This window comes from Molothrus aeneus, chromosome 3, assembly GCF_037042795.1.
Source record: "Molothrus aeneus isolate 106 chromosome 3, BPBGC_Maene_1.0, whole genome shotgun sequence".
Lineage (NCBI taxonomy): Eukaryota > Metazoa > Chordata > Aves > Passeriformes > Icteridae > Molothrus > Molothrus aeneus.
Window position 1 is genome coordinate 72,191,724 of NC_089648.1, and position 26,497 is coordinate 72,218,220.

Here is a 26,497-nt window from a genome sequence, read left to right on the forward strand (position 1 = left end):
TGAGTAAAGTAGCTCCTCTCTAGAAGACAGAAGTGTAGGATGGAGTGAATTCAGATGAGTGATTTGATGCAGATTTCTCCATGCAGTTGTGGAAAAACTTGAGTCTGAAGACAGAGTTTCATAAAATAAATTGTTCTTTTAAGAAACAAATCTAGATTCTGAATGTCAGAAGAACTACAACTAAGAGTTTTCAAAAAATAAATTGTAATGCACAACATGGTTTAGAAACAAAATTTAAACCCAAATCAGTTTAATCAGCTTGTTTAAAGTTTGAATGTTGAAATTTTTTTTGTTCAATTCTATACATTTAACAATTCCATAATTGCCAAGGCTTTCACAGCATGTAAGAGATTTTGTATATCCATAATATACACCCACAAATTATCTCTCTGTATAAAATTATTTCAGAAGTATTTCAGCAGTATCAGAAGTATTGTCCTACTTCCTACATTTCCTGTGACCAATTGTTTCAGTCCATAGGCAGAATGTCTGAAGAATGCACAAACAATGGTCTTTGTGACCCAGAAGTATTGTAAAGTATAGGAGAGAAATAAAACCCATGGGAAACAACTAGTGATGCTCAGTACAATTTCTCCCCACACACTGACCAATGCCCAGCCCATCCCTGAGCAGTGATTGGCAGGTCCCAGCCAACTCCCCCCAGTTTATGCACCAGACATGACATTCCTTGGTATGGAATATCCCTTTGGCCAGTTTGGGACAGCTGTCCTGGCCACGCTCCCTCACAGGCTCCTGTGCATCTCCTCACTGGCAGAGCATGAGAAACTGAAAAGATCTTGACTTTGGGTAAACACTACTTGTGAACAAGCAAAACTTCAGTGAGTTGTTAACATTACTCTCATGCTAAATCCAAATTACAGCACTGCACCAGCTACTAAAAATAAGAAAATTAATTCTATCCCAGCCAAAATCAGGACACTAGGTAATACAGCAGAATAAAACTGTCACAGCAGATGGGTATATGTTACCTACATGCTTATGGGCTGAGTCATAACGTTTGTAACCTTTTTATAGCCATGCAACATGATACTAATACAGTCAGGTTCAACTTCAGCGTGAATAACCACTTGAAGGCAGTAAGGAGACACAGACACAGGCAAAATAGGGAAATATCTAACTCTGAATGGTGGGCACTCCAGAGCTCTGTTTATTTCCAGTGCTACAGTGAACAAGTAAATAGATTTTAGGAAATAGTCAAAGCTGTTATGTTTGCATGCAAAAATTAATCAAATGCTATGAACAAAATGCTACCTTTGTGCAGTCTCTTTGGTACAACCTTACTATAAGAAAAAGTAATTTTTATAGATCACAGCACATATTGGGGCAGCTGTGGACACAAAAGTAAACAAAACACATCACTTTTTTAAGTAAAAAAATAAAAATCTGTTTTGATTTTTATTGAAATCTGTGTCTGTGATTAGTATAAGCCAAGGACAGAAACCAGAATGGTAAAATCAAAGAAATACTTTCTTTCTGGTATCTCCAATACCAATGAATCCACAAAAGGAACTTTTGCAGGAAATGTCTATGAAATGGCATACTTTTGTTAATGTCATCAGACAAAATCCTGATTACAAGAAAGATGCTTCCCTTGTTGGAAAATACAGGCCATCATACATCAATGGTTACCATTTGGCTGAGCTGATGTTAGGAGTTACATGATCTCAGTGCACCCTGGGAAATGTAATCCTTAAGTCCAAGACAGAAAGGGTATGAAGAAATATGAGACTTTAAAGATAACTGCCATGATGTATGGTAAAATTGTAACATTGCAGGGTTATAGAAATTACTGCTTAGCTAAGCCAAAATTTGATTTTTGATTCAACAAGCTAAGGAAAAATATTTAAGTATGTGAATGTCAAAACATTTCCATTTGATCAGATATATGAAAAATTAAATTTACTGAACAAAATGTTCTTAAATATTTCCATAGTCAATTTTTTACTGCAGTTAGCTTTGATAAATATGAATAGAGAAAGAATTCAAACTACTAGAATTTCTCATGACATAAACCTTGCCTTTTTTGCCAATACACATAACCCTAAAAAGGGGGATTTGTTTGCATTTAATCAAGTTTATTTTCTTCATAGGTTTATGTTCTTCATTAAGAAGATAAAATTTAGAAGATAAAATTTATCATTTAGTTTTCATATTTTTGCTGTTATTAGCAAAAAAAATTGAACCTAAAAATAAGGAAAAAAAAGAATTATGCAGAGATTACTTTCAAAATAGGCATGACCTGTTTTACCTGAATATTGTAAGTCAAAGTAAAATATTTTTAAAAGGCATATGACAAATTCTGTTCCAATGGAAAAAAAAAACCACTTTCAATCTCCTGCCAGTAATTGCACAATATTCTGATTTTGTCAGAATACTTATATTCTTGTCCTTATCAACATCTGTACTAAAGCACGATGCAATGATAATTTCTTCTATCTCCAATTTATGCATTGTAATCACTTATGTAGATGTGGTACATTTATTTGAATACATTGTTAAGTCTCTAGCTGGGGGATTTGGCTCTTAAAACTCTGCTTAAGGGAAAGACCAGTGAACTGGAAGTGACTTATCTCTAGCTCAGTCTTGTTCCTTCAGATACGCCTGGGGGCAGCGTGCCAGTGTTTGAGGGACCGTGTCCTACTGTGGTCCCTCCATTTGCCATCTCAGCAGAGGTAGGGCATGGGGACCCCCTTTTGTGGCAGCAAAGACACAGGAGTTCTTGATGTGTTACAAACAGTGCATGCACCTGAGAACCATCACATAGGAATTAGAACATCTCCCCTCAAAAGGTGTCAGGACCAGAAGCACAACTCTAGTGCACCTACACCAATGCACACAGCGTGGGTACGGAACAGGAGGAGCTGGAAGCCATCGCGCAGCAGGGATTCTGTGAGGTAGTGGCCATCATGGGAACATGGTGGGATGACTTGAATTATTGGACTGCCATAGTGGAGGGCTCTAAACTCTTCAGAAGGTGCAGGCAAGGAAGAGGATAACCCTGTATTTTAGGAGTGTTGGGATTCATCATGAAATCAGAGTTCACAAAATGAGGGTTTTTGATTCTCAGAGGAGGAAGGATGGGGAGCTAGCAGGAGTGCTCACTGAGCCATTGTCAATCATTTATGAACACTCCTGGCTAACTGGAGAATCCCGAGTTTACTGGAGGTTAGCTCAATATCTTAGAGGTTTTTTCCAACCTAAATGTTTCTGTGACTATCAGCAACCAAAGCAGGGCATGGTGTGGAGCGCAGTGAGGATCTGGGACTCTCACCTTTGGACCTTTGGCAATTTGCTCTGAGCTTTCTAAACTGTTTGACTCAGCTGCTTGCTACAGACTATATAAATGAAGGTCCAAGTCAGAAGGATCACTCTCCCTGAGGCAGCAGGGAAGACTTGAAGAGGGAAGAAAAAAGAGATAAAGAAAGAGCAGCAAGAGGGACCAGGGCTCACCATGGGCCCTGTGCAGCTCTTGCTGCTCTCCCTGCTGCTCAGCAGTGGTGTTCTCACACGTAAGTATTCTCTTTTATGTCAGTGCTCTCTACTGCTTTATTTATGAGCCCAATAAAACAACAATATTGAAAAAAAAATTCAAAAGGACCAAGGCTTTTAGAATTAGAAAGGTTCAGTGTGGCAGGTATAATTTCTTCCCTTCATGGGAATGGGCAGTCATAGGAGGATCCCATTGTAGGAAAGTCATTCATGTTGCCTGATGGCTTTTGATTTAATGTATTTTGCAACTTGTGAGGCATTGACTGTTTTTCTGTAGCATTGTCTTTTTAAACTCTCATGGAGCTACTATAGCTTGGAGATACCATGCAGACTTGGCCCACCTGTTGCTAACCTATTTTGCAGCAAATGTGAAGAGAGAGAGCAGTAAAGCAAATTGTATTTGGCAGGCATTTTAAATGCAATTTTGTATTGAAGGGACACAGTCATCAGAGAAAGAAGTAGGCCAGTAGAGGGGTTTTTTCCTAAGATCATAAAAGATAACTGAGATGAATATGATGCAATGGATTGGGAGCTATCCTTGCTTCCCAAGAAGTGGCTTTTTAGAATACAGCTCTGTAGTGTTGCCTAGGGCTTCAAGGAGCTTAAGGAGAAAAGTGAGTCTAGAGGTAATTATGCAGGTCTGGTTTTATACAAAGATCTAATTCATCATATGGACATCTTTATTGTTTATCTAATGTTCTGTTCCTGACTGATGTTACACAAATGTATTGCTATACAATAAGCCTTGTTTCTAATTGCTGTTAATGATATCATTAATTTTATTTAAATAGCAATAGTAGTATTTCTGATGCTATTGTTACTGTGACTAATGTTACAGTCTATTTCTATAGAGTGGTCTACTTAGAATTTCCAGAATGAAAACGTGGAAAGTGTGCAGAGAACATTGTGAAAAGTGCTGGCCTTCATGCGTGATATCCCAAAGAATGACATAGCATCCAATAAATGCAAAAAATTTAGTAGATTATGTTTAATTTAATTTTATTTTATTTTATTTTTTTAATAGAGTCATATGGAACATATCTAAGACTGATTGGAACAAATAATTCTTAACTTGAATAAGCTTCCAACCAGCATTCTTTTCCTTCAAGGAATAAACTCTCAATATCCAGAAAAGATTTCTTGGCAGAGAATTTTTGTATTAACCTTCAAAGTTGTCCTATTTTAAACATACAAAAACCAGAGTACAGCCATTCATCCATTTTGCAGTATTTTTGTGTGGTCAAATAGACCAAAATTTAAAAGTAAAATGTGTTATATGGTACATTTCATCTGTCTTGATTTACAAACTTTTTTGGAAACAGCTTTTTCATTTTCCAGCTTTTTAATACTGTTTGTTTGGGTTTTTTACAGAAGAAGAATCACCTGAAAGTGCAAATCCAGGATGTTCAAGTGAGTGATTTTTTGTATTTCCTTTTGTTATCTTATTTCACTGTTTTAACTGAAAACATCTTTCAAAGCCTGAGTTTTCCTAATCTTTTCTTCTGAAATAACTTAAATGAAAGAGATGGTAATATTCTTAAGTCCTTCTTGCCATTCATTTTAAGTATTCAATTATCCATTAGGCTTGGTTCAAATAATTTTAAAACTTTCCTAAGATTGGACAAGCTGAGTTTAAGTTTCTGAACTTTCTTAAAGAACCTATTTTTGATGGGTTTGTGGGTTTGTTGTTTGGTTGGGGTTTTTTTATTTATTTCTTAATTGTCGGATGCAAATTCCTTAATCTAGAAATCCCTGGTTACCAAATGTGAAGCTTTAACAGTGAGGTTAAGTACACTACACCTCTGTGTGGACCAAATCTCACATTTTATTTACCCTTCACAGCTGCTGCTAAGCCCACATAATTGCACTTAGATTTCTAACTAAATACCTGTAGAATAAATCATCAACTCTGTCAGCAAGGACAGCAATTTCTTTAAACAAGCCAAGAGTCAGGAAATGCTGACTTCATGCACTATCTTTGTCATGAACTCTGACTGGTGCTGACTGCTCTGTTAGATACATAATGTTCCACCACAGGGTCAAAGTACTGAATGAGTTAGTTTGTTCTTAGTCTTCAGGGCTTTTTTTTTCCCCTTTGTTGCGTGCTTTAGCACCACCTCCAGGCGATTTGGTTTACTTCAGATGGCTGAACCACCTCAAAGACTGCTGGGCTTCATTGCCAATTTCTTGTTTATTTTTTGATACAATTAGTTATTTGTTATGTGTATGTCTAAGCTTATAATTTCTCTATTCCTTTTTCATTGGTTTCTGTTTAAAATCAGGATATGAACCAATAATTTTCACTCTAGCAATATAGATACTGGCATTGCAAATTTTTCTGAATGCAGTTATAGACTAGGATAGCCAAAAGTGACAGGATTAGTGATGAATCTTTTAATAGCAGCTAATTATAGGGTTAAATAGATAATTTAATTTAGTTCTCAAATGTTTTTAAGATGCTGATTACTGTATGACAGTTAGTTATTATTGCAATAATTCTGTTTAGCAATTACATGAAAATAATCACAGCTAAAGTATGTAAAGCTTATAAAAGTGATAATGCAGTGAGGAAATGAGATTTATAGTACTAATTTGCTCCCTGTGTATGAAATTGTGTGACATAAAGGGCAATGTTAACATTACCATTGGCTTCTGATGTGACAAAGATTTGATAAAAGAAGATTAAGCTACATTCCTGCTGGGAGAGGCAGGCAGAGTCATACAGACTTGATGGTGGGTGATTGGGTTTACACCAGCATTGCCTATTTGCTTTTTCTATAAAGGTAAATCAGGACTGCATATAGTCAGGCAGTCACAAATAACGACAGAGGAGCGATTTAGGAAATTACCTTTCATTCAGGATCACAACAGAATCAGTTCCAGTGAGTTGCTCAGTCTAAACCAAGGGAACAGTAATTTTTGCTTCAGATTGATCTAGACTGCTCCAACACAGACACTTCAAGTGCCTGATCATCATCTTTAGTTTGAAACAATGCCTGCAGTTTAGTGGGAGTGATTTGTGATCGAGGATATTGTTTGGGTTATGTTACTCATTTCAGACACCAAAGTAATATCTTATATTTCTGTATTTGACATAGAGAGTTTTTTTTTTTTTTATTTCTATTAGGACTTTCATTCGTGCTTGCAGGGTTTGAAATTACAGAGGGTTGGGTTTGAGGGCAACAGGGAGAGGTTAAATACAGGTGAAATTCATTCTTTTTAGGAAGCCTATTAGGTTTTTGATAGAAAGAGAATCGTCTCTGGAAATACTCCCTCCTGCAATAGTTCTGGTCATAATTTAGTGCTTTTCCCTTGTTCTGGATGTTCTCCAATTAAGTAAAGCTTATGTCCATTAAAAATAATCTACCCTAGTAAAATTTTCTGATCTAATAAGTGAATTAGAGTAAATCATATGTCAGAGAGTCTGAAGCAGAAAGATTGTCCATAAATTCAGGTGAAATTATATTGAAGAATGGTAGTTTTGGTGTGTTGTCTATTTCTATGGGTTTTGCTTTCAGTCTGTCATGTGACTGGTAAAGCAAAGTATTTGCATTATGATGGAAAAATCTGAGCTGAAAGGAATCTTTTTATTACCAATTTGAAAATTACAATTTGATTGGCTCAATTTAGAAACTATAGGGTAGTTTTAAAACAGTTTCACACTTCAAGTTTTCTCCTGTTTTTCTCATTTGCTTTTTGGGCATGATTTGAAGGACAGGTGGGGTCACAGTGTCAGATCCCATCCGAACAGTGGACCCCAAAACTTATGCTGCTCCCTGAAGTTTTGTCCTATACTTCATAAAGTATCCAACTGACATGAAGGCATCACTTCTCTGTCTGAAAGATATTCTGTATAAGGAAATAGTGGGAGCATGGCTCTTCAGGCTTCCTTTTTCTGGCATTTATTGCAGTTACACAACGCTAAGCATGCACTGTAACGAGTTCATATGCATATCCTACTTAGGTCATAAAACCACTCTCATTTTCCCAATTGCAGAGGATGCAACCAGATTTAAACCCCTCAGAAAATATGTTTACTCATATGAAGCAGAGACATCAAGTGGGATCACAGGAACAGCAGATTCTCGAAGTGGTTCAAAGATCACTTGCAAGGTAGGCAAAGAGGAGTAAATACACACAGTTGGGGACTGTGTCCTTAACAGCATGGGAGCTGGCTGCTGGGGAGCATCCTTCAATGATTTTACAAACAAGATCATGTTTTTGGAGGGCACATATTGAGAATCATGAAGACTAAGCCCCCCCCTGTTCTATACAGAGGCACTGAGGATGGCAGAAGTCCTTCACACCTCTGTGCCCATGCATTTCAATCCCTGGCTGTACTTTTACATGAGAAAGGGGAAAGACCTGGTACTTCATTTTTCCTTAGCTCCCAGGCTTGGTCTACCAATGTCCATCAAACATTCTAGAAGTTGAATTAAAATAACTCATTGATGCCATGAAGATCCCATGAAAGCCTGCTGATGGTAACTCAAGACAATATCAGGCCTGTAGGAGTAAAGGCTCCCATAGGCCATTTAACTACCCAACGTCACCTTATCTTGCCCAAAACTTTCTCAACATAATGTTGGTTTTGAGGGGTTTTTTTCCTGAAATGGAGTAACTGTGAAAAATATTTTTATTTAGCACATGCTGTTCTGATAAAGTCTAAACACATTGATCAGTGTAATGACTCAAGTTTTCATACAGTTGTAATACTCAAAATTCTCAGAAAATAAGTTGCTCGTTTAGTATGATCCGTGCTAGTAGCCAAGCAAATACTTGCCCTCTTATCTTCTCCATGGAATTACCTTAAGCCATTTAGAGCACTTTGGAGTCTTTCCCAACAGCTGGTAGCAGGGTGATCCTGACACTTTACAAATCCCAAGGAATTTCCAAAGCAGTAGCAGAGTGGTCCTGGAAATGTGATAATGCTAAAAAGAATAACATATAATATTTGTGTTTTCAGGTTGAGCTGGAGGTACCCCAGCTATGCCGCTTCATCCTGAGGACGATGCATTGCTCCCTGAGGGAGACATTTGGTGTTGACACTGAGGGAAGGGCTATTCTGAAAAAGTCCAAGAACTCTGAGGACTTTGCAAGTGCCATGTCAAAGTAAGCAATGTCAATTATCATCAAGACTTGGGACCTTAACATGGAACAGGCTGCAGTGTAACAGTCAACCCTGATTATGTTATACTAGGCATGGAACACATTTCATGATCACATGGTAGATTTGTAAGCTGGTTCCACAGCAAAACTATGCCTGATACACTTAAGAGTTTACATAGTTCTCAATTGCAAGTAGGGAAGGGAATTTTACATACAACGCTTTCACCTGGAATAGTTTCTTCATTTCTGTCATCTACATCAGGAAGTTCTTGGGTAGTGCCTCAAAAGATTATTGCATGTGTAATTATTATTACTTCTTGTAAGCACATTCTCAAAAGGCTGCACTCAGCTGGTTTAAGATAATTTTCCTTTGCTAACAGACTGTGCAATAGAAAGGCATTTGAGACTGAAGTCCAGATTTCCAGTCCCAATCTGTGTAGCTAATCTTTTCCCTACCTATTTGCTTTTGTAAGTAATTTCTTCTACTCCCTCCACTCAGCTAGTCTCTAGTGCTTGTCAGTGCATATTTTAGTCATGCACCTTCATGCTTCTTTCAGTGCCTCAGTAGTCATCTTGTCTCACTAGCTATAGATCTCAAACCAACTAGAGACAGTGTAAAAATATGTTCTACAGAAAACAGTTAAAGTTTTCTTTAAAGACTCAGACTAGTAGTGAATCCTTCCCATCATTTTGTAGTTTATTGCAGTAGTTAATGATTATCCCATTCTAAAAATTTATCTCTTCTCTGCATTTATGCAACTCCAACTTTCAGCCATTGCTCTTGGTATTTGCTTGCCCTTACATGACGTAATCTGGCGAAATCAAAATGTCCTTGGTTAGAGTTTTGTTGCTTTAATAGTAGTACTTTCTGTTAGTAACAGCAGTGAATAGTAAATAATGATAGACCAAGATAAACATGATGCTTTATCTCTAGCCCAGTAGGTTATTGATAACATGTTCTTCACTGTGTGGCTTTAATATGATTTCATACTAATGTTGTTTTTCTGGGGGGCAGGAATGAGCTAAAATTCAGCATTCAGGATGGAACAAAAGTCAAGCTGTATCCAGAGAAGGATGAGCCTCTGAATGTACTGAATCTCAAGAGAGGTATCATCTCAGCTCTCCTTGTGCCAACAGAAACGGTGGAAAACATAAAAACAATTCCAATGGTAGGTCTTTTGAAAGCATTCACTTTATTGTGTTAACCAATGGAAAAAAGCTCACCTAGACAGAGTTATTCCTGAGCATCATTTTCAAAAGGCCTGGACATTCAGATCAGAAAGGGTGCCTTTCAGGTAGATCAGAAAATGTCTGACAGCACGAGCAAAGGCATTGACATCTTTCTTCTTTCCAGGATACTGTGTACGGAAAGTGTGACAGTGAAGTTGAATTCAAATCCAGAAAAGGGAATGTTGCAGAAGATATTTCAATTACGAGGTACCTGAAAGGCTGTGACAGCTTCAGTCCCATCAGAGATCATGTCAGCCCCATTGCCATTGTAAAAGGACTAGTAAGTATGCCATTAAAAATTATATAATGTAACATTTTTCACACCAGCACTTAAATTGATAAATAACCACTACCATGACTACTTTTATATTTATTTTTGAAAACGTAGTTTTATTGCACCCTTCCATTAGATCAGACTGCTGTATGGTTGTCAATAGAAAAAAACAGATGCAGAGCAAGAGTGTAATTACCTTCTTTGATGTTCTCTATTTTAAAGGAGAGCTTTTCATATATGGAGTTAGTCCTATTGATTATTCAATAATCTATCAGAGCATAGCCAAATTGGGTCAAAATTTTCAAAATTCCAATTTTATTTAAAACATGTAGACCTCTAAAACTCTTAAAGTATGTGTAAGGTCCAGGAGGTTAGGGCTCTAGCTGCCCTGAAGTAAGTGGTTTGACAAAATGTTCAGTCTGCCTCTTAATCCACGATGATCAGATGCAGTTGCTTGCATGAATATGGTCAGATTTTTTTCTGATATGAAGACATCTGTGCTTTTGGGTGTTTTAACTAAAAAAAAAAAAAAAAAGGTTTCATATAATGTGGAAAACACATTTTATAACTTCTGCCACTTCTACAGCTTTTTGTAGAAATCTTTGAAGTTTGTGTCATGAGACTGAACATCGCAGTTGTTACAAGGGGACTGAACTATTCGAAAAATTACAAATTGGTTTTATGAAGGAGCCTTTATTGTAGGCAGCAGGGGATCAGTCATGAAGTAACTACTAACCCAGCACCTCAATAAGGCCTGAGGGAACATTTCAGTGGGACTTTTGCCTGAGAAGAGACTTAAGTCCAAAGATTGTTACTGGCACAATTTTGTCTTTGTGTAAGAATGATTCCAGTTATGCACCGCAATTTCCAATATTTAACTGTTAATCTTACAGTAAAACTGTGTCAACCTTTAAAACTATGATTGCTTCCCATTCTACTCAGTAAGCTGACTGTCAAACTATTTATTTTACAGAACACCCCGTTATCTGCCCTTCTGAAGAGCACTCAGTTCTGTCATTACAATATTGATGCAAAGAAAAGGCACATAAGAGATGTTGTCTGCAGTGAAAAACACCTGTTTCTGCCTTCCTCATCCAAGTAGGTTGCTCACTATTTATCATTGGCCTATATTTATAAACATCCATTTTAAATGGTGATGTATCACATTCTGCCCTGACTTCATCCCTAAATGGACATTTTGTTTTTAAGAAGGCAGGAGGCCTGTCAAGACCTTGTAAAAGCACGTGGACTTAACTAAAGCACTAAATTTGTCATTCTTTCCTAGAAATCGCTATGGTGTCATGACAGAGGTCAACCAGACTCTGAAGCTTGAAGATACCCCAAAGATCACTAACAAAAATTTTGATGGAGGTATAGCTGCAGTTCTCAATATTATAAATACAGAGACAAATAAAAATACAGGGAAATATTTTTGTGATTTTTTTTTATAGTGAATTAATTAAAGATGAGGGGACCAAATAAACTCATACTTTTAAATTAAATTTTACCAACTTAGTAGGGAAAAGTTTGAGTATAAAATGAGAAAACCCAAGAAGTTTAAAAACACCCCCAATTTTAAATAATCTTTTGTTTTCATTTTAATTTTTAAATTATTCTTTAAAAATTAAAAATATATCATTTGCTTGAAAAGTAATTTTAATCTTATTGGAAATGAGTTTAATGAACCCTTTTCAGCTACCCATGATTTCTTAAGCATCTTTTCGCTTCAGTGCCAAATGTAAACAATCCATTATTACTACATATTTTGTTCTGAAACATACTTTTCTGACCTGCAGCTGTTAATCCCACTCATAAAATACTTCTTATAACATATATTTATTAAAATTTTAAAAAGAAAATTATGCTAATATGAGAGGTGTTAAGGAATAATCTTCATTAAAATACAAAAGAATGTACACAAATATTCAACTTTTGGGACAATTATATTAAATTCCACACCATTATTTTTGTAAACTGTTCAGCTGTAAAACTTCAACAGTTATTAAATAAGGTACAGACTTTGTATTTATGAATGTATGACACTGAACGTATGACAAAAGATAAAAATTAACATAGCTCCCTGACAAAGACATAAAGAATGCATTTTTTTTTTTCAATTTCTAGATGCACTGGAAGAGAAGGGACTTGCACTGGAAAGTACAGATGCCAAACTGTCCAGGCAGGGTGATGCTGTTCTGAAAATCCTGCAGGAAATGCAGAAACTTGCAGCCTCCCAGGAGAACCAGCAGAGAGCAAGACTCTTTTACAGATTTGTTTCTGGGCTGAGGAGTTTGCATAACAGCACTCTTGGCTCTCTTGTACCAAAGATGATGGAAACCTCAAGGTGTGTTTCAGCAGTTCACAGTGCAAAAACACTATACATCCATGCCACGGCAAAACCATGCTATGGTTGATGATTTGCTGTAAATGGTTTTAAATTAGAGATGTATTGGATGTAATGAGTGTCTTTCAGAAAGATAAGTGTTATAAGAACTATACAGAGAGAGGGAAATAAGGAAGGGAGCCTCAAGCCAACTGTGTGTGCCTGACACAGTCCTTTGGATGTGTTTTTATAGCCAAATATCTTTCATGCAGCTTTGCTCAAAGAGAATGGCTGTAATTCCAAACCCCCAAGTGTAATTTATAGCAAAGATCACATAGTTTTGAGTGCGACACTTTTGGAAGAGTGCTACTGTTTGGTCTGACCCTGCCCTCCACTCCACACCCTTACTCTTTTGTCCGAGCTGGACTTGAGCCAGTTTACATATCCTTTATGCCCTCCATCTGTAAAGGAACTAGAGCCTCAGTCTGGGTCAATATATTAGTTGATAATACTTAAAGTTGTGGAAAAGTCTGTTGTGAAGGAAAAAAAAAAGATATGTCCATGTAATGATCATATCATTAATACTTACTTGTTCTAATTTAATTGGATTATTAGTATAACTTTTAAAACTAAGAAACTTCTTTTTTGGTAAGAATTGACATAATTTGCTTCCTGACACACATAAGCTTACATCTTTTGTATTAAAACACCTTAATAAATCTGCCATATGTTTGTTTCAAACAGTCAACATGCAGCAACAACTGCAAACAGGGAATTAATTAATAAAAGTGATCTCTTCTCCTTTCAGCTCTATCACTGTCCAGGCCCTGGCCCAGTGTGGGACTCCAGAGTGCTACAGTGCAATCCTTCAAATCCTGAGAACTGGAAATGTGAATCCACTTGTGGCAGACCTGGTCACATACACCCTGGGACTGTTGCCTTCTCCAACTCCACAAAGAATACGGGAAATTCTTAACATGGCCCAGTATCAGCCAAGTAGAGCTTCATTCTATGGCTTGAGTCATTCTGTTACTAAGTAAGTAAGGATAGCATGCAATTGTACAAAATTACACTGCTTTGAGTAAACCCAAAGAGTATTCACTTTTGGAGGATATTTTTATTTTCATGGATTTGCTCTTTAGGAATAAAATATAGACATTTCCCAACTTCCTCTTCTGTTTCTGATGTGTTTATCTATTTCTTTAGGTTCTACAATGAGAAGAAGATTGTGACAGAAGAAATAGCAGATGTTGCAGACTTCATGGTATCACTGCTTGGCACTGATTGTTCTGGGGAAGATGAACTCACATACCTCACACTTCGGGTATTTTTATTTCCTTCTTTCCTTATGCAGGCTATTATTATAATACTAATATTATATTGTATGATATGATATGATATGATATGATATTATGTGATATTATATGATATTCTATTATATTTATGATTGATATGATATGATATGATATGATATGATATGATATGATATGATATTTATTATCACATTACTTCTCTTGGTGGAGAGGAAGTTTTTATCATCTTTCTGTATTTTCATCACTGCCAGGCTATTGGAAACATGGGTGCAGTAATGGAGAAAGCTAAACCCAGTGTGAAATCTTCTCTGAAGACATGTATCAGAAATGAAGCTGCATCACTTTCAGTTCAGAAAGCAGCCATCCAGGCATTCAGGAAAATGACAATTACTGAAGAGGTAAATTGGTGCAAGAACCAGGATAATCTGTTCTCAGTTCACCTTGACTGTTCACAGGAGTTATTGAATATGCAAAGCTATTCCCATTTTTTCAATTCTGCTATCTCCCTTTTAGCTGGCTCCAGCTTTTCAGAACCCCTTTAGTAAGTTTCCATACACATAGCTGGGAAACCTCCTGATGTTGTGGGTGCTGCTCTTTTGAGATGCAGTTTCTTTGTCTAGTTAGTCTCAGTTTAAATGGGAAGATCAAATCTGTTCCTTTTAGTGTCTTAAGTGTCTTCTGCTTATTTAAAAGTGGTGTTAACTAAGTAATTACCCCAGACTTAAATGTATTAAACTAAGAAAAAAGTCATGTCCCTATTTTATACTTGCATTTTGTTGTCATTGGTAACAGTACTGGGTAGATGTGTGTTTACAATGCAGTGACATTACAGCATCCCTTACAAAACAGGTATCATTATACAGAGCATTTCTGCTCAGTATGGTGAGATAGTTTCAATATTGAAAAATTTCTTCTCTAAAAGATATGCTCTCATTTCCAGATAAGGCTTAAAAAGTCTGGGAGACTGGGAGCACCTGAAACTCATATCCTCAGATTCAGTTTAATACATTTAAATTTTTTAATTATTACTTAATTTTAAATTATGTTTTTTATTTTTCCTGCAGCAGTAGATTTTGAGCATCTTCTTTTCCTAAATTGAATGATCTTTTTTCCAAATTTTGATAATTTGTCTGCACACATGATTCCCAATGATCAAAAATCAGAATTCTTAAGTAAAAGTGTAACCTGTATGTACAAGATAAAAAATAAAAGATAAAAAAAAGCAAACAAAAAAAGATAAGGGGAAAAAAGAGGGGAAAAGTGTATTAAAAATATAAGAAAATAAAGAATAAGAGAGACTATTTACAAGATCATTTAGTGACAGGACAAGGGGGAATGGGTTCAAATTAAAAGAGAGTAGTTTTAGATTAGACATTAGAAATAAATTCTTTACTGTGGGGGTGGTGAGGCTCTGGCTCAGAGAAGCTGTGGATGCTCCATCTCTGGAAGTGTCCAAGGCCAGGTTAGAGAGGGCTTTGAGCAGCCTGGTCCGGTGAAAGGTGTCCCTGCTCATGGCAGAGGAACTGGAACTAGATGTTTTTAAAGGTGCCTTCCAATACAAATGATTTTGTGATCCTCTGATTCCATGAAAATCACTTTCAATAAAGCCATAATTTCTACGATGTTTTCTAGCAAAAGAAAGTTTAACAAAATAACTTCAAGGAAACTGTTGTGATGGGCTGTAGAAAGAAGGTACAAAAATAGGTATGCAGTCACTAAATACTTGGACTCGGTGATCCTTACAGGTCCCTTCCAATCAAGAATATTTTGTTATTATTTCACCCCATATATTCCCAAAAGGGTTTAGCAATATCATCCATGAGCCAGTTCATCAATGCAAACCTTTCTCTATTTGTGTAGGACCGTTCAGCCCTTCTCAAGGCATTCCAAGAACTGGATGCACCCACAGACAAACGTCTAGCATCCTATCTCCTAGTGATGAAAAATCCCTCTCCAAGTGATCTTGCAAAGATTTTGAGAGTCCTCACAAAGGAGAAGAGTGAGCAGGTGAAAAGCTTTGTTGCCTCACACATTGCCAACATCCTGGACTCTGAAGAACTGGGCATCGAAGAGTAAGTGAAATTTATGTCTATATTGGTCTCATTGGAAGAAAAAAGTTTTGCCATAGCTGCAGTAGTAGTTATCTAGCAGTGGAGTTTTTGACTGGTTTTTCTGTTTATTTGAACAAGCACATCAGCTGAGTAAACTGGCTTTGTCAGGACAGTGCCAGATTATAGTCTTTTCCTTAAGTCTTATGTTTACTGTTAAATATGTGCAGAGACCTATCCATTAGAAATCAGCACAGCTGTATGAATGTATGCAAAGGCATAAAAAAACCCTTAAGACTAAATGAGTGTATGGAATATATACTAATCATATTTTAATTGCTATCCTCCTCCCTAGTCTAAAAAGCCAAGTTGAAGAGGCTCTGAAAGGAAATCAGCTCCCAACAGCCAAAGATTTCAGAAAATTCTCACAAAATTATCAGATTTCAAAAAGAGTTTCTGTACCTGGAATTGACCCCATCTCTGCCAAAGTAGAAGGAAACGTGATATTTGATCCAAACAGCTATATTCCTAAAGAGACCATGCTGAAAACCACCCTGCAAGCCTATGGATTCAAACCAAGTGATGTCTTTGAGGTACAACAATTATCAAAAACATTTGCTAGTATTCAGCTGCTTTCTTTCTCATTTCTGTTTTCTTATAACAACTTTCTGTGAATAATGTATTTTTTTACAAGCCTTGGGAGAAATCACTGTGACTTCAAGGGGACTTTGATTTGGTCTCATTGGGCTTTAGAGCAAGTCATTCATTATGTGATGTCACTTGCCACTGACTGGATGGACGACCCTGTTGAAGTTATTAAAGGGCTCAGGGCAAAATGAACCCATCCATAACACATTGACTTTGTGCTAATGAATCATCACTGACACACTGAAGTACTCATAGCAGATTTTAAGTGAGATACAACCTATGCATATATTTTTTGTTGAACCTCACCATAGAGATAAAATGAATTATAAGACATAGTGTTGCATATCTTCTGTTAAGAGTCATGGGCTTCTAGGATACACTTTAAATGCATTTTTTGCTCCCCAGAAAGTCTCTTTGTTGTAAAGTTCCAAAGAAAAGGAGGCAACTGTCTCAGTTATGCATTGTCCTTTCTGTTCATTTCAGCTTGGCTTGGATGGAAAGGGATTTGAACCAACACTGGAAGCATTGTTTGGAGAGAATGGATTTTTCCCAGACACTGCAACCAAGGCCTTGTACTGGGTTGATGGCAAAGTGCCAGAGAAGGTTTCCAAGGCACTTTTTGACTATTTTGGTTACTCACAGGATGGCAAGCAGGATCAGGTATAGCTTGAAAACATTCTCTGTGCATCACAGCATTCCTATTTTTACACAGTAATTACAGCACTTAGTGCTTTACTCTATATGTTCCTTCTACTCTATTGTGAGATAAACAGAAATCCTTAAGGTTATTTAACAACATGTTTTCTTAATTGTATTTGGAGGGATCTTTGTGTGGGGAGAAATCTATAAGTGCATGTGCAGAATAGCTGACATTCATGAAGTACTTGTTCTAGATATATGATCTTACATACTTCATATAAGTCTGTTTTATTGCTTTCTGACTGAATTTTCAGGATATTGTGAAAGGAATAATACTTAACCTTGAAAAACTGATAAAAGAATTGGGCAGCAAAGAAGCTCCAGAAGGAAGAGCATATCTAAGGATCCTGGGAGAAGAACTTGGGTACATGAAACTCAATGATTTTAAACTGCTGGGAAGCTTGATTTTAAAGAGTGTTAAAACTCTTCAGACTGTTCCTGAAATGGTATGTTTCTGATGCACCAATGTGCATTATCAACTTTTTTTTTAAAACAGATTTTTTTTATGATTTAGATTGTATTTAACTATTATGCAAAAATATTTGATACCAGCATGAAAATATAATTATTTAAAATAAAATACCCAGGCTGATGTTGAAGGACTGAGAAATCTATGAAGACTCCCCAGTAACCAAGTGGTGTCCTCCTGGAGGGTTGGTGAGGGGAAGAAAAAAGGGAAAGTTCAGATCATATTGTATTATTGAGATATCTACTGGAACAATTCCCAAAACTTTGGTACTGGCTACTAAGTTACATGACTAAATTTTAAATTATGTAAATATGTGTTAATATTAAAAATGTCATCCTTGTCAAGTTAAAAAGAAAAGATGTAGTACATTTTGGGAATATTTGGTAATATACTTCTTTTATTGAAGTAAAATAATGCTTTGCCATTGTCTTTGGGGAAACCAGAATATTACATGGTATCTAAACCAATTTGCCTTTGTATGTGTATGTTAAGGTAGACAACCTGTGTGTGTCAAGGCTGGTAAAAAATCTGCTATTCATTTAAAGTTCAGCTTTTTCTGACAGTTTTTAGTATATTTTTTGAAGCAGTGAATCTGTGGAAATTAGATTCTTACTCCATATGAAATTAACTTTTGGATTATAGAGTTGCAATCATTCCCTGATCAGTTTGAAAAGTACAAAATGTGCATATTCCAAAGTGCGGATTTGTTACTGTTCATTTCCTTGTTTGATTCCCAGATTGCACAAGCCATCTCAAAAGGTGTTGACAGGGATCTATTTGTCCACTACATATTCATGGACAATGAGTTTGAGCTTCCAACTGGAGCAGGTTTGCAACTGAAGTTTGCCCTGTCTGGAATAGCAACACCTGGGGCAAGAGTAGCTGCAAAGCTTCATCAAAAAAGCGTAAGTTCCAATAGCTGTCTATATTTTTTCTCTCTCCAATAGCTGTCTATATTTTTCTATAATCTACATTTTAATTTATGGATTAAACTGTAACACTAGAAGCATTTTAAAGATTGCAAAATGTTCTCAATATTAAAAAACCCTAACTCATTAGAGGTCTTTGGTTAATTTGTGGCTGACATTTAAATTAGATTAAGAGTAATGCATATAATAAATTACAAATGAGACATAATAAAATGTATGGATTAAAAGTATTTCAATCACTCTTTCAAAAATAACACTTTTTGATCTGTTTCTTTCTCTCCCCCTGCACTCAAAATACAACAGTAGAAAAGCTACACTATGTGAATTTGCTGTTCAAGCCTAAAAGTAAACAAAACATTTTGTTGGGGCCAATTGAAAGAGAAAAAATTTGATTAGCAGTTAAAAGAAATATTGAAAATTGACTCAAGTAAAATATTTTTTCACCTGAGAGGAAACATCTTAAAATTGTAGCAAGGAAAAAGCATATGACACAAAATTAATTATCCACTTAAAATTAAAAGAAAATAAATTTTTCTATTCCTTTTTACAGTTCCAATAACTACCTTGCTCTAATCTAGTCAATATTTTCTATAATTTCTTATTAGTGTCAGTTAATCTAAACTTTTCATTTTCTACCATATACAAGATCTAAATCAAAATAAGAAATAAATTCTCAAATTTAGTACTTGTTGCCCTTCAGCTAGCTTTGGAATCTTTTCCAGAATTCTGCATTCTGTCCTTTCTTTCTTAATGCCAAAGCAAAAGCTTGAGAATAAGCCAGTGTGTGTTTGGAGAAATTCAAATCTTGGATCCATTTCTTTTTTATCATTTTGTTTGTTTGCTCATTGTCTTGAGCTATTTTTTCTTACAATGGAGAACTGGCTCATGTCTTCAGATTTATAAATACATGCAAGTAGCTCCATGTATAAAATCTTTCTGAAGCATGAGTATTTTTACATTAAAATAGGTAGGGATTCTTGATGTTATCATCTTGCTGGTTTTTTATACCACAGTTACCACTTATATATTCCATTTGATTATGTGATTTGGGAATCAGATTTTTTTGAATAGCAAAATCAATTCTGTAAAACTTTCCTCTGTTACTAACAGGAGTGGTATGGGGTTTTTTTTGTATAACTAGCAAGAAGTGTATTGGGCCAATAAATACGCCTTTTTTTTATTATTAAATAGATGCAAGCAGATCTCATTGCTAAACCTTCAGTAGCAGTTGAGTTTGTGACACACCTGGGAATAAATATGCCTGAATTTGCTGGAAGTGGTGTGGAGATGAATTCTAATATTTTCCATGAATCTGGAATAGAGGCACATGTTAGTGTAAAAGCTGGACAATTGAAATTCAGCATTCCTGCTCCGAAGAGTCCAGTAAAACTCCTCAGTATCAGGTAATGAGAACTGAATGAGATCTTTCAAGGCTATGTTCTTCCTTCTGTTCTTGGTTTTTATTGTGGTGGAATTGAAAATCTAGGGCAGGCATGGAGAAGTTTTCAGTTCAGAAAAATCCCAGACATTGTAAAACTCCAATAACTTCTTTTGTAAGACAAGCAAATATGCCAGATAAGTGGTGACTTAGAGTCATGGCTTACAGATTATTTGTCACTATTTTTAAAATTTTATACAAGACTCTTACTATTTCCATTATTTTGTTTTCTTTCACATAAAATTATTACAATAGCAATACATATTTTAAAATTGAATTTAAATGGACTACTTACATTAATTTTAGAGAGAGCAAATGGCTCAATACACTAAATTATAATTATCAATAATAATACCTACATCATGTAAATCCAGATGTTAGTTCAGTTAGCTCCTACATCAATAAGGGAATTTTATTCAGAAGTAACTGTGTTAATAGGACATCTGAGCACCTGTCCTGGGAATAAATTACTGACTTTTCTGTTCCAGCAATACACTGCATTTGGTGTCTCCAGCCAAAACTGAAGAGATTCCAACTCTGATAGAGAACCAAGAAACCTCAACTTCTTGTAAGCCTTTCATTCCTGGTCTAAATTTCTGCACCAAAGTATTGTACCCTAATTCCACTGACACAGAGGCAGTTCCTTATTTTCCCTTGACTGGAGAATCCAGGTAAGCCATGTCAACTTAGACATGTTTATTTTGTGCTAACTACCTTCCCGCTTAGTCTCCAATAGTCTCTCACATCAAGCTTTGCTTTAAAAAATCTTTCAAAACTTACTGGCAGCAGCAGCTCAGAAAGAGAGCTGTTGAGAACTGTATGATTTCTTCTGTTTGTGGTCATGGACAAAAAAGTTACATTTGTTTACTTCTTCTGTAGATTTGAGGTTGAATTAGTGTCCACAGGCGAAGTAAAGGAATACTCTGCAAGTGCAAACTATGAGCTGCAGAGAGAGGGAAATGACCAGATAGACACCTTAAAGTTTGCTGTCCAGGCAGAAGGTAAGTGTCAAAATAAACCCTGTGTGGTTTTTCTAGGTTTTGAACTGTCATTTTATAGAAAAGACATTTTTATTAATAAATCTTAATAGTATTCTTAACAGTGTAAGATAGAATACTATTTTCACATCCAAGCAGGCCCACAATTTAACTAGATTTCCTTTCATGCAATTTCAGTGCAAGATTTTCATGATGAGAGGCTGATTTTGTATTTTGAATGATTTTAATAAAAGCATGATGTTGGTGAATGGAAGCAAGGAAGAGGAGATATTGAGGGGGTCTATATAAGCATGAGAAAAATATGTTTCTTATGAAATATGGAATGAAAGCTTACAAAACATCTGTAGGGTCATTTAAATAATAAAAGTATTGATGGGTCAGTGGGTCAGTCCATCATGTGTTTAGAAGATGAGAAGAAAAAAGATGGCCCAGTTGCAAATCAGACTCATTAAAAGTTGTGTTAGATCTTTAGTGGGATATAATTGTCAGCTGATTCTTTTTGTTCTCCTTTTAAGAAAAGTCCAAACAGGTTCCATAGTTGTGAATAAACAAAGTACATTATATTTTCTAGGTATAAACCAGCATGAGGCCACATTGACCTTCAGGTACAACAGAGGCAAAAAAATTTTGACCAGTGATGTCCAGATTCCAGATGTTGGTGTTGACTTTGGTACAAACTTCAGAATTACTGATGAATCCATTTCTGGGAAGAAAGCATACACCTTTGTCTTAGATGTCAACAACAAGAAGATTACAGAAGTTACTCTTACTGGCCAGATAAGGTAACTCAGGAAAACATTTAGAATTTAACAGCTCCCTTTGAAAAGGTTTCACTGGGTGTAAAAATTGGGCAAAATTTTATCTTGTTTTGGAGAAATTTCTTAAATACCAACACAGATAAACTTGCCATTGAAACTCCATTATAGAAAAATTTTAAACTATTTTATTTTTAATGTATCAAATGCATACATGTTACACATTGATTGATCTTTCCTACTATATGTATATATATAGATAATTTGTATTACAAGTTCCTTGAGGTAGTTCTTCCATGTTTGCACACACATGACTACAAGAATGCATTGTACTACTGTTATTGCAGGTGTGATAATCCAAGGATATAAACAAGGCAAGGTTTGTTCAGAGAGGTATTATCTTTTACTGGATATGCTTGGCTCTAAAAAAAGTTATTACATCTCCCCATGAAGAAATCTAATGGCACTCAGTAAAAAACAAAACCAAAAATAACTGAGAGCTTCCTGTAAAAATTCCCACGCTTCTTGATGAGAATATTTCCGGGAACATCTACAGGGGAGCTAACAAAAATGTTCAGCCTGCCAGGGTTTCTAAAATTGTCTGCCTCAGAAGCACATAGTGAAATGGGCTGATCACATTCTTTAATAAACCTCAGTCTTCCATGGAATTCTGTGATCTTGATGGTGCCCCAGGGAGTCTTTGTCTTTGCTGTTCATGTAGAATTGCCTCTGATATCAGTGGGAGCTTTGGACAGATGTCAGAGACCTCAATTCCCTTTCATTTGCACTAACATAACATTAGAAGTTTGCTTGAGTCAACAAAGTTACAGAGATATAAAATAAATGTGAATAAAGGAAAATGAAGCCCACTGGCATAATATATTTTGCCAAGTGTTTTGTTTCTATGTGATTCATGGCCACAGTCTGTATCCTGAGCAGAGAATTCAGTTTGAGTAAGGCATTTAGAATTTGGTTCAGTTACAACTTTACCAGGACAGGTACATATTTCCATCCTTTTCACTCCTTTGAAATTAACACAGACTCAAATCTGTGTGTATCTGCACAGCAGCATTATAATAGTCTACTACAGGTTTTCCAAAGTAACTAGCATAAGCTGAAAATATTCATTGAATTAGAACATTGTTTACAAGTTTGATTCAATCTAATTTTTTTGTAACACCTATTATGCCTTTGCTATAGATTTAAATGCTGAAATTGCTCCTGAAAAAATACAATTAAATATTTTTATTCACATGTATTTTTTCTTTCACAGATATGCTGGAGTGGAAGAGACAATGTTAAGAGGCATCATTTCTTTTCCTCGCCTGGAAACAGAACTTGGAAGTGAAGCATTGGTCAATTATTCACCAAACAAAGCATATCTTCAGATCAGCTCAGCTGCAAAAATTCATGGAAACTCAATTTCAAAAAGAGTTCTTCTCAGATATGGTAGGAGCAAAAACATGATCCACATACACAACCTGTACATTTAAGCATATTTTTATTTTAGTTCATAGTATTTCTAAAAATAAGAATATTACTAATTTTACCATTTTCTTTTTAAAATTTGAATTTTAGATGCTGAGAAAGTTGAGCTAGAGTGGAATTCAGGTGCCAGTGCTGCTGTGAAAAAACTGTCTTCTGCCTTCCCACTTGACTTTTCAGACTACCCAAAAACTCTAGAGAAGCGTACCAACGAACTTCTGGATCGGAAAGTGGCTCATACAGATATGACACTGCGACATATCGTGTCACAATTTATCGTGGTATGGTTTTCAACCTGCAGTGGATATCCAGTACATAGCCCTGAGGAATTCTTGCCTCCCCCATGAAAGCCAAAATAAGATCTTCTTGTAAAATCACTCATCAAATTGAATAAGCTGTGTATTTCCAGCTTTGATAAGAATGAGTCACTTTAGCAGATACCTAGACCCCAGTATTTGGGTAGTTCAAATAACTTTCAGATACCTTTGCTGAGAAGTCCTAAAACTTTTTATTTACTTTACAAAACTTTTCTCCTCATTGCAGGCAACAAACACCTGGCTGCAAAAGACATCAAAAGATGTCCCTTATGCCCAGACTCTGCAAGACAAACTAAGTGCACTGCAGGAACTGAACATTCAGAAACTTAACCTGCCTGTTATCACCATTCCTGAAGAACTTTTCCTGAAAAGGTAGGGAATAAAATTAGGATAGTGAAAAAGGAAACTGAAAATAGATATTTGTTCACACTTTAGTGTTACTTTATTTTGCTTTGGTTTTATAAAACAGCATTGAATTGCTGTAAACATTAGCATAAATTTGGAATGATAACAAAGAACTTTACAGTCAGAGAAATGAAATTATACAGAGGAATTGATGTACTTATTTAATACAGATTTGACTTCATGTCGTATGTGAATAGATCCCAAAGTATTGTATTGTATTATAAGGCATACTGAATAAAAATACAGCATTCAACAGTCTTTAAGCCACAGAACTACTGAAGCCATGTTTCTCATAGATTTGTATCCTACATCCCTGCTGACACTTTGGCCATCACCCTCATAGCTCTACATTTTCCTGTGCAGTCCTGTTGGACAGTTCTTCCCATTACCCTACACATAGTGGTTAACCTCCACCAGTAGAGCAACCTGACCTCCTCCCATGCCTGACATGCTCACAGGGAAGTTGTACTCATATGGACTGGATGCGTGCACTAGTTTGGTCCTATCTCTTCTACCATCTAGAGTTTCACAGGACTTGTATGAATGCCATTACCCTTCTGTTAAATTTCATAGAAATGAAATGCTGAAATAAATGCAAAGGACAACAGAGGCTAGTGTAAGATTGGATTCGAAAAACAAATGGAGAAGAGTCTTCAATTTTGTATCTCTTAGATCTGTTTTTCCATGTATTATCTTTTATTGTGCTAGTATGGTATGGTGTGTTAATGCTACACATCTCTATTGCTGCCATTGTGCTCCTGAGCTAAGTATTAGTAAGGAAGAAACTGGTTTTTTCTCCTAGGTTGTTATCATCTGTGCTAATAATAATATAATAATGGGGGTTTTTTACTGCTCTTTTATGTAGCTTTTTAAAGGAACAAATTTCCTTTTGTAAATTTGTAATCTTTTTGTAAAGGAACAAAATTTCAAAGGCATTTGCTTAATTTTCATCTTAGGATGTAGTTCTAAGTGTAAAAATTCAAGATTTTGCAATATGAAAGACCAGTTATGAAAACAAGAAAAGTATCTTTGCCAGCCTATTGTTCATTCAGAAATTAAGGCCAAGTTTCTTTCTGTTTTGCCTTTTCCTAATTACACGTTTTCAGCCAATGATCCATTTTTTAGTCCTAGTTCCTGGTCGCATGCTTAGATTTTATTTCCTTTTATTCAGAATAAAAAAATGCTGAATATTTAGATGAAACTTTTGAAATGCTTATAATGGGAAAGATAGATAAATTCTTAACGCTAATATGATTTCATGCATTTCTCTAAGAATACATCACTTTTTAAAAAATCGTAATTGCCTTTTTCTGGTACTCAGCATCCCACAAGTGTGCTAGTGATTTTGGAGGATTTTTTTAAATTTTACCTACAAGTCCCTTTGTTTATGAAATAAGAGGAAAAAACATTGAAACAATTCCCTGGTATCAAAAATACTTTTGATAAATACTGATGAATGAGTGCTTGAAAATGTTGACATTAAAGTTTGATAGTTACATTTCTCTCTAAAACTAAAATCAGGACATTGATATAAGCATGTAAGTAAGCTCAGTATCTTGGGCAGAGGAGGAAATCATGAAAACTCCTGTATATGCTTTATGAACTTAGTTTCTAACAGCCTATCTTTCTATCTTTATTTTCCAGTGAAGGCCGAATCAGATACAACTTCAATAAAAACAGTTTTGTAATTGATATTCCACTGCCATTTGCGGGAAAATCATCTGCTGAGATATGGATGCCGAAGACTGTTAAAACACCTCCTCTGATAGTGGAGTCCATGGGAATAAGTGTGCCATCTCAGGAATACAGAATCCCAACATTTACTGTTCCAAAATCCTATCCTTTCCATGTGCCTTTGCTGGGCAAGTTGGAGGTCTCTGCTAATGTGTACAGCAACTATTATAACTGGACAGCCGCGTACACCGTGACTAACAGCACCACAGAGAGAGCAACCAGCGTTAAAGCTACCTATAACACAAATGCTGATTCAGTTTTGGAGCTGCTTTCCTACAGTGTGAAAGGTAAGGATGTTTGCTAGACAGCAATGTTTGCAAACCTACTTTAATTATTTTGTATCCCTTATATCAGGTACAGTACATTCATTCCTATTTAAAGACAGGTGTTGCATGATCTCGAATCATTTTCCCTTTGATTTTAAAGACATTGGGTGTGTCTGTTTATTCAGGCACTGAAGGTGAAGAAGTCAGTTTAATTCAGTTAAGACTTTTACAGTCCATATTTTCCTGGATGTTCCTTACTGAGGAAAATGTCCTTCAAAACTGAAGGCATGATTCTACAAACACTTGTGCAGCTGGTAAATCAACTGTTTTCAAAATCAGGTGTGCAAGTGTGTGTATAGGTATGCCCACAATTTATTTCTCAGTCTATTAATATGTGTATATATGTATATAAAATTGTCTTATCTTGTCTTATGTCCATATATTGTCATAAGATGGTATTTTTAAGTTGGTTCCCCTAAAATTGCAGTTTGGGTTCTTAAAAAGCAAAAGGACAACCTGACTTCATTTTCTTCTAAACTCCTCACCA

The 26,497-nt window shown here is 35.8% G+C and overlaps 1 protein-coding gene across 1 annotated transcript in view; it reads left to right on the forward strand.

The window, feature by feature from the left end:
• The first annotated feature begins 3,472 nt into the window (after positions 1-3,472).
• Positions 3,473-26,497, forward strand: part of APOB (apolipoprotein B) — a 35,435-nt gene continuing 12,410 nt past the window's right edge. Inside the window, 25 exon segments of the mRNA XM_066545839.1 lie at positions 3,473-3,530; positions 4,882-4,920; positions 7,508-7,623; positions 8,477-8,622; positions 9,635-9,788; positions 9,974-10,129; positions 11,097-11,221; positions 11,409-11,494; positions 12,248-12,467; positions 13,255-13,482; positions 13,653-13,770; positions 14,011-14,157; positions 15,620-15,831; positions 16,163-16,400; positions 16,939-17,115; positions 17,409-17,600; positions 18,361-18,528; positions 19,744-19,955; positions 20,479-20,661; positions 20,870-20,991; positions 21,560-21,770; positions 23,017-23,192; positions 23,322-23,509; positions 23,772-23,917; positions 25,595-25,971. Coding sequence (XP_066401936.1) covers positions 3,473-3,530; positions 4,882-4,920; positions 7,508-7,623; positions 8,477-8,622; positions 9,635-9,788; positions 9,974-10,129; positions 11,097-11,221; positions 11,409-11,494; positions 12,248-12,467; positions 13,255-13,482; positions 13,653-13,770; positions 14,011-14,157; positions 15,620-15,831; positions 16,163-16,400; positions 16,939-17,115; positions 17,409-17,600; positions 18,361-18,528; positions 19,744-19,955; positions 20,479-20,661; positions 20,870-20,991; positions 21,560-21,770; positions 23,017-23,192; positions 23,322-23,509; positions 23,772-23,917; positions 25,595-25,971 — 4,195 coding nt within the window.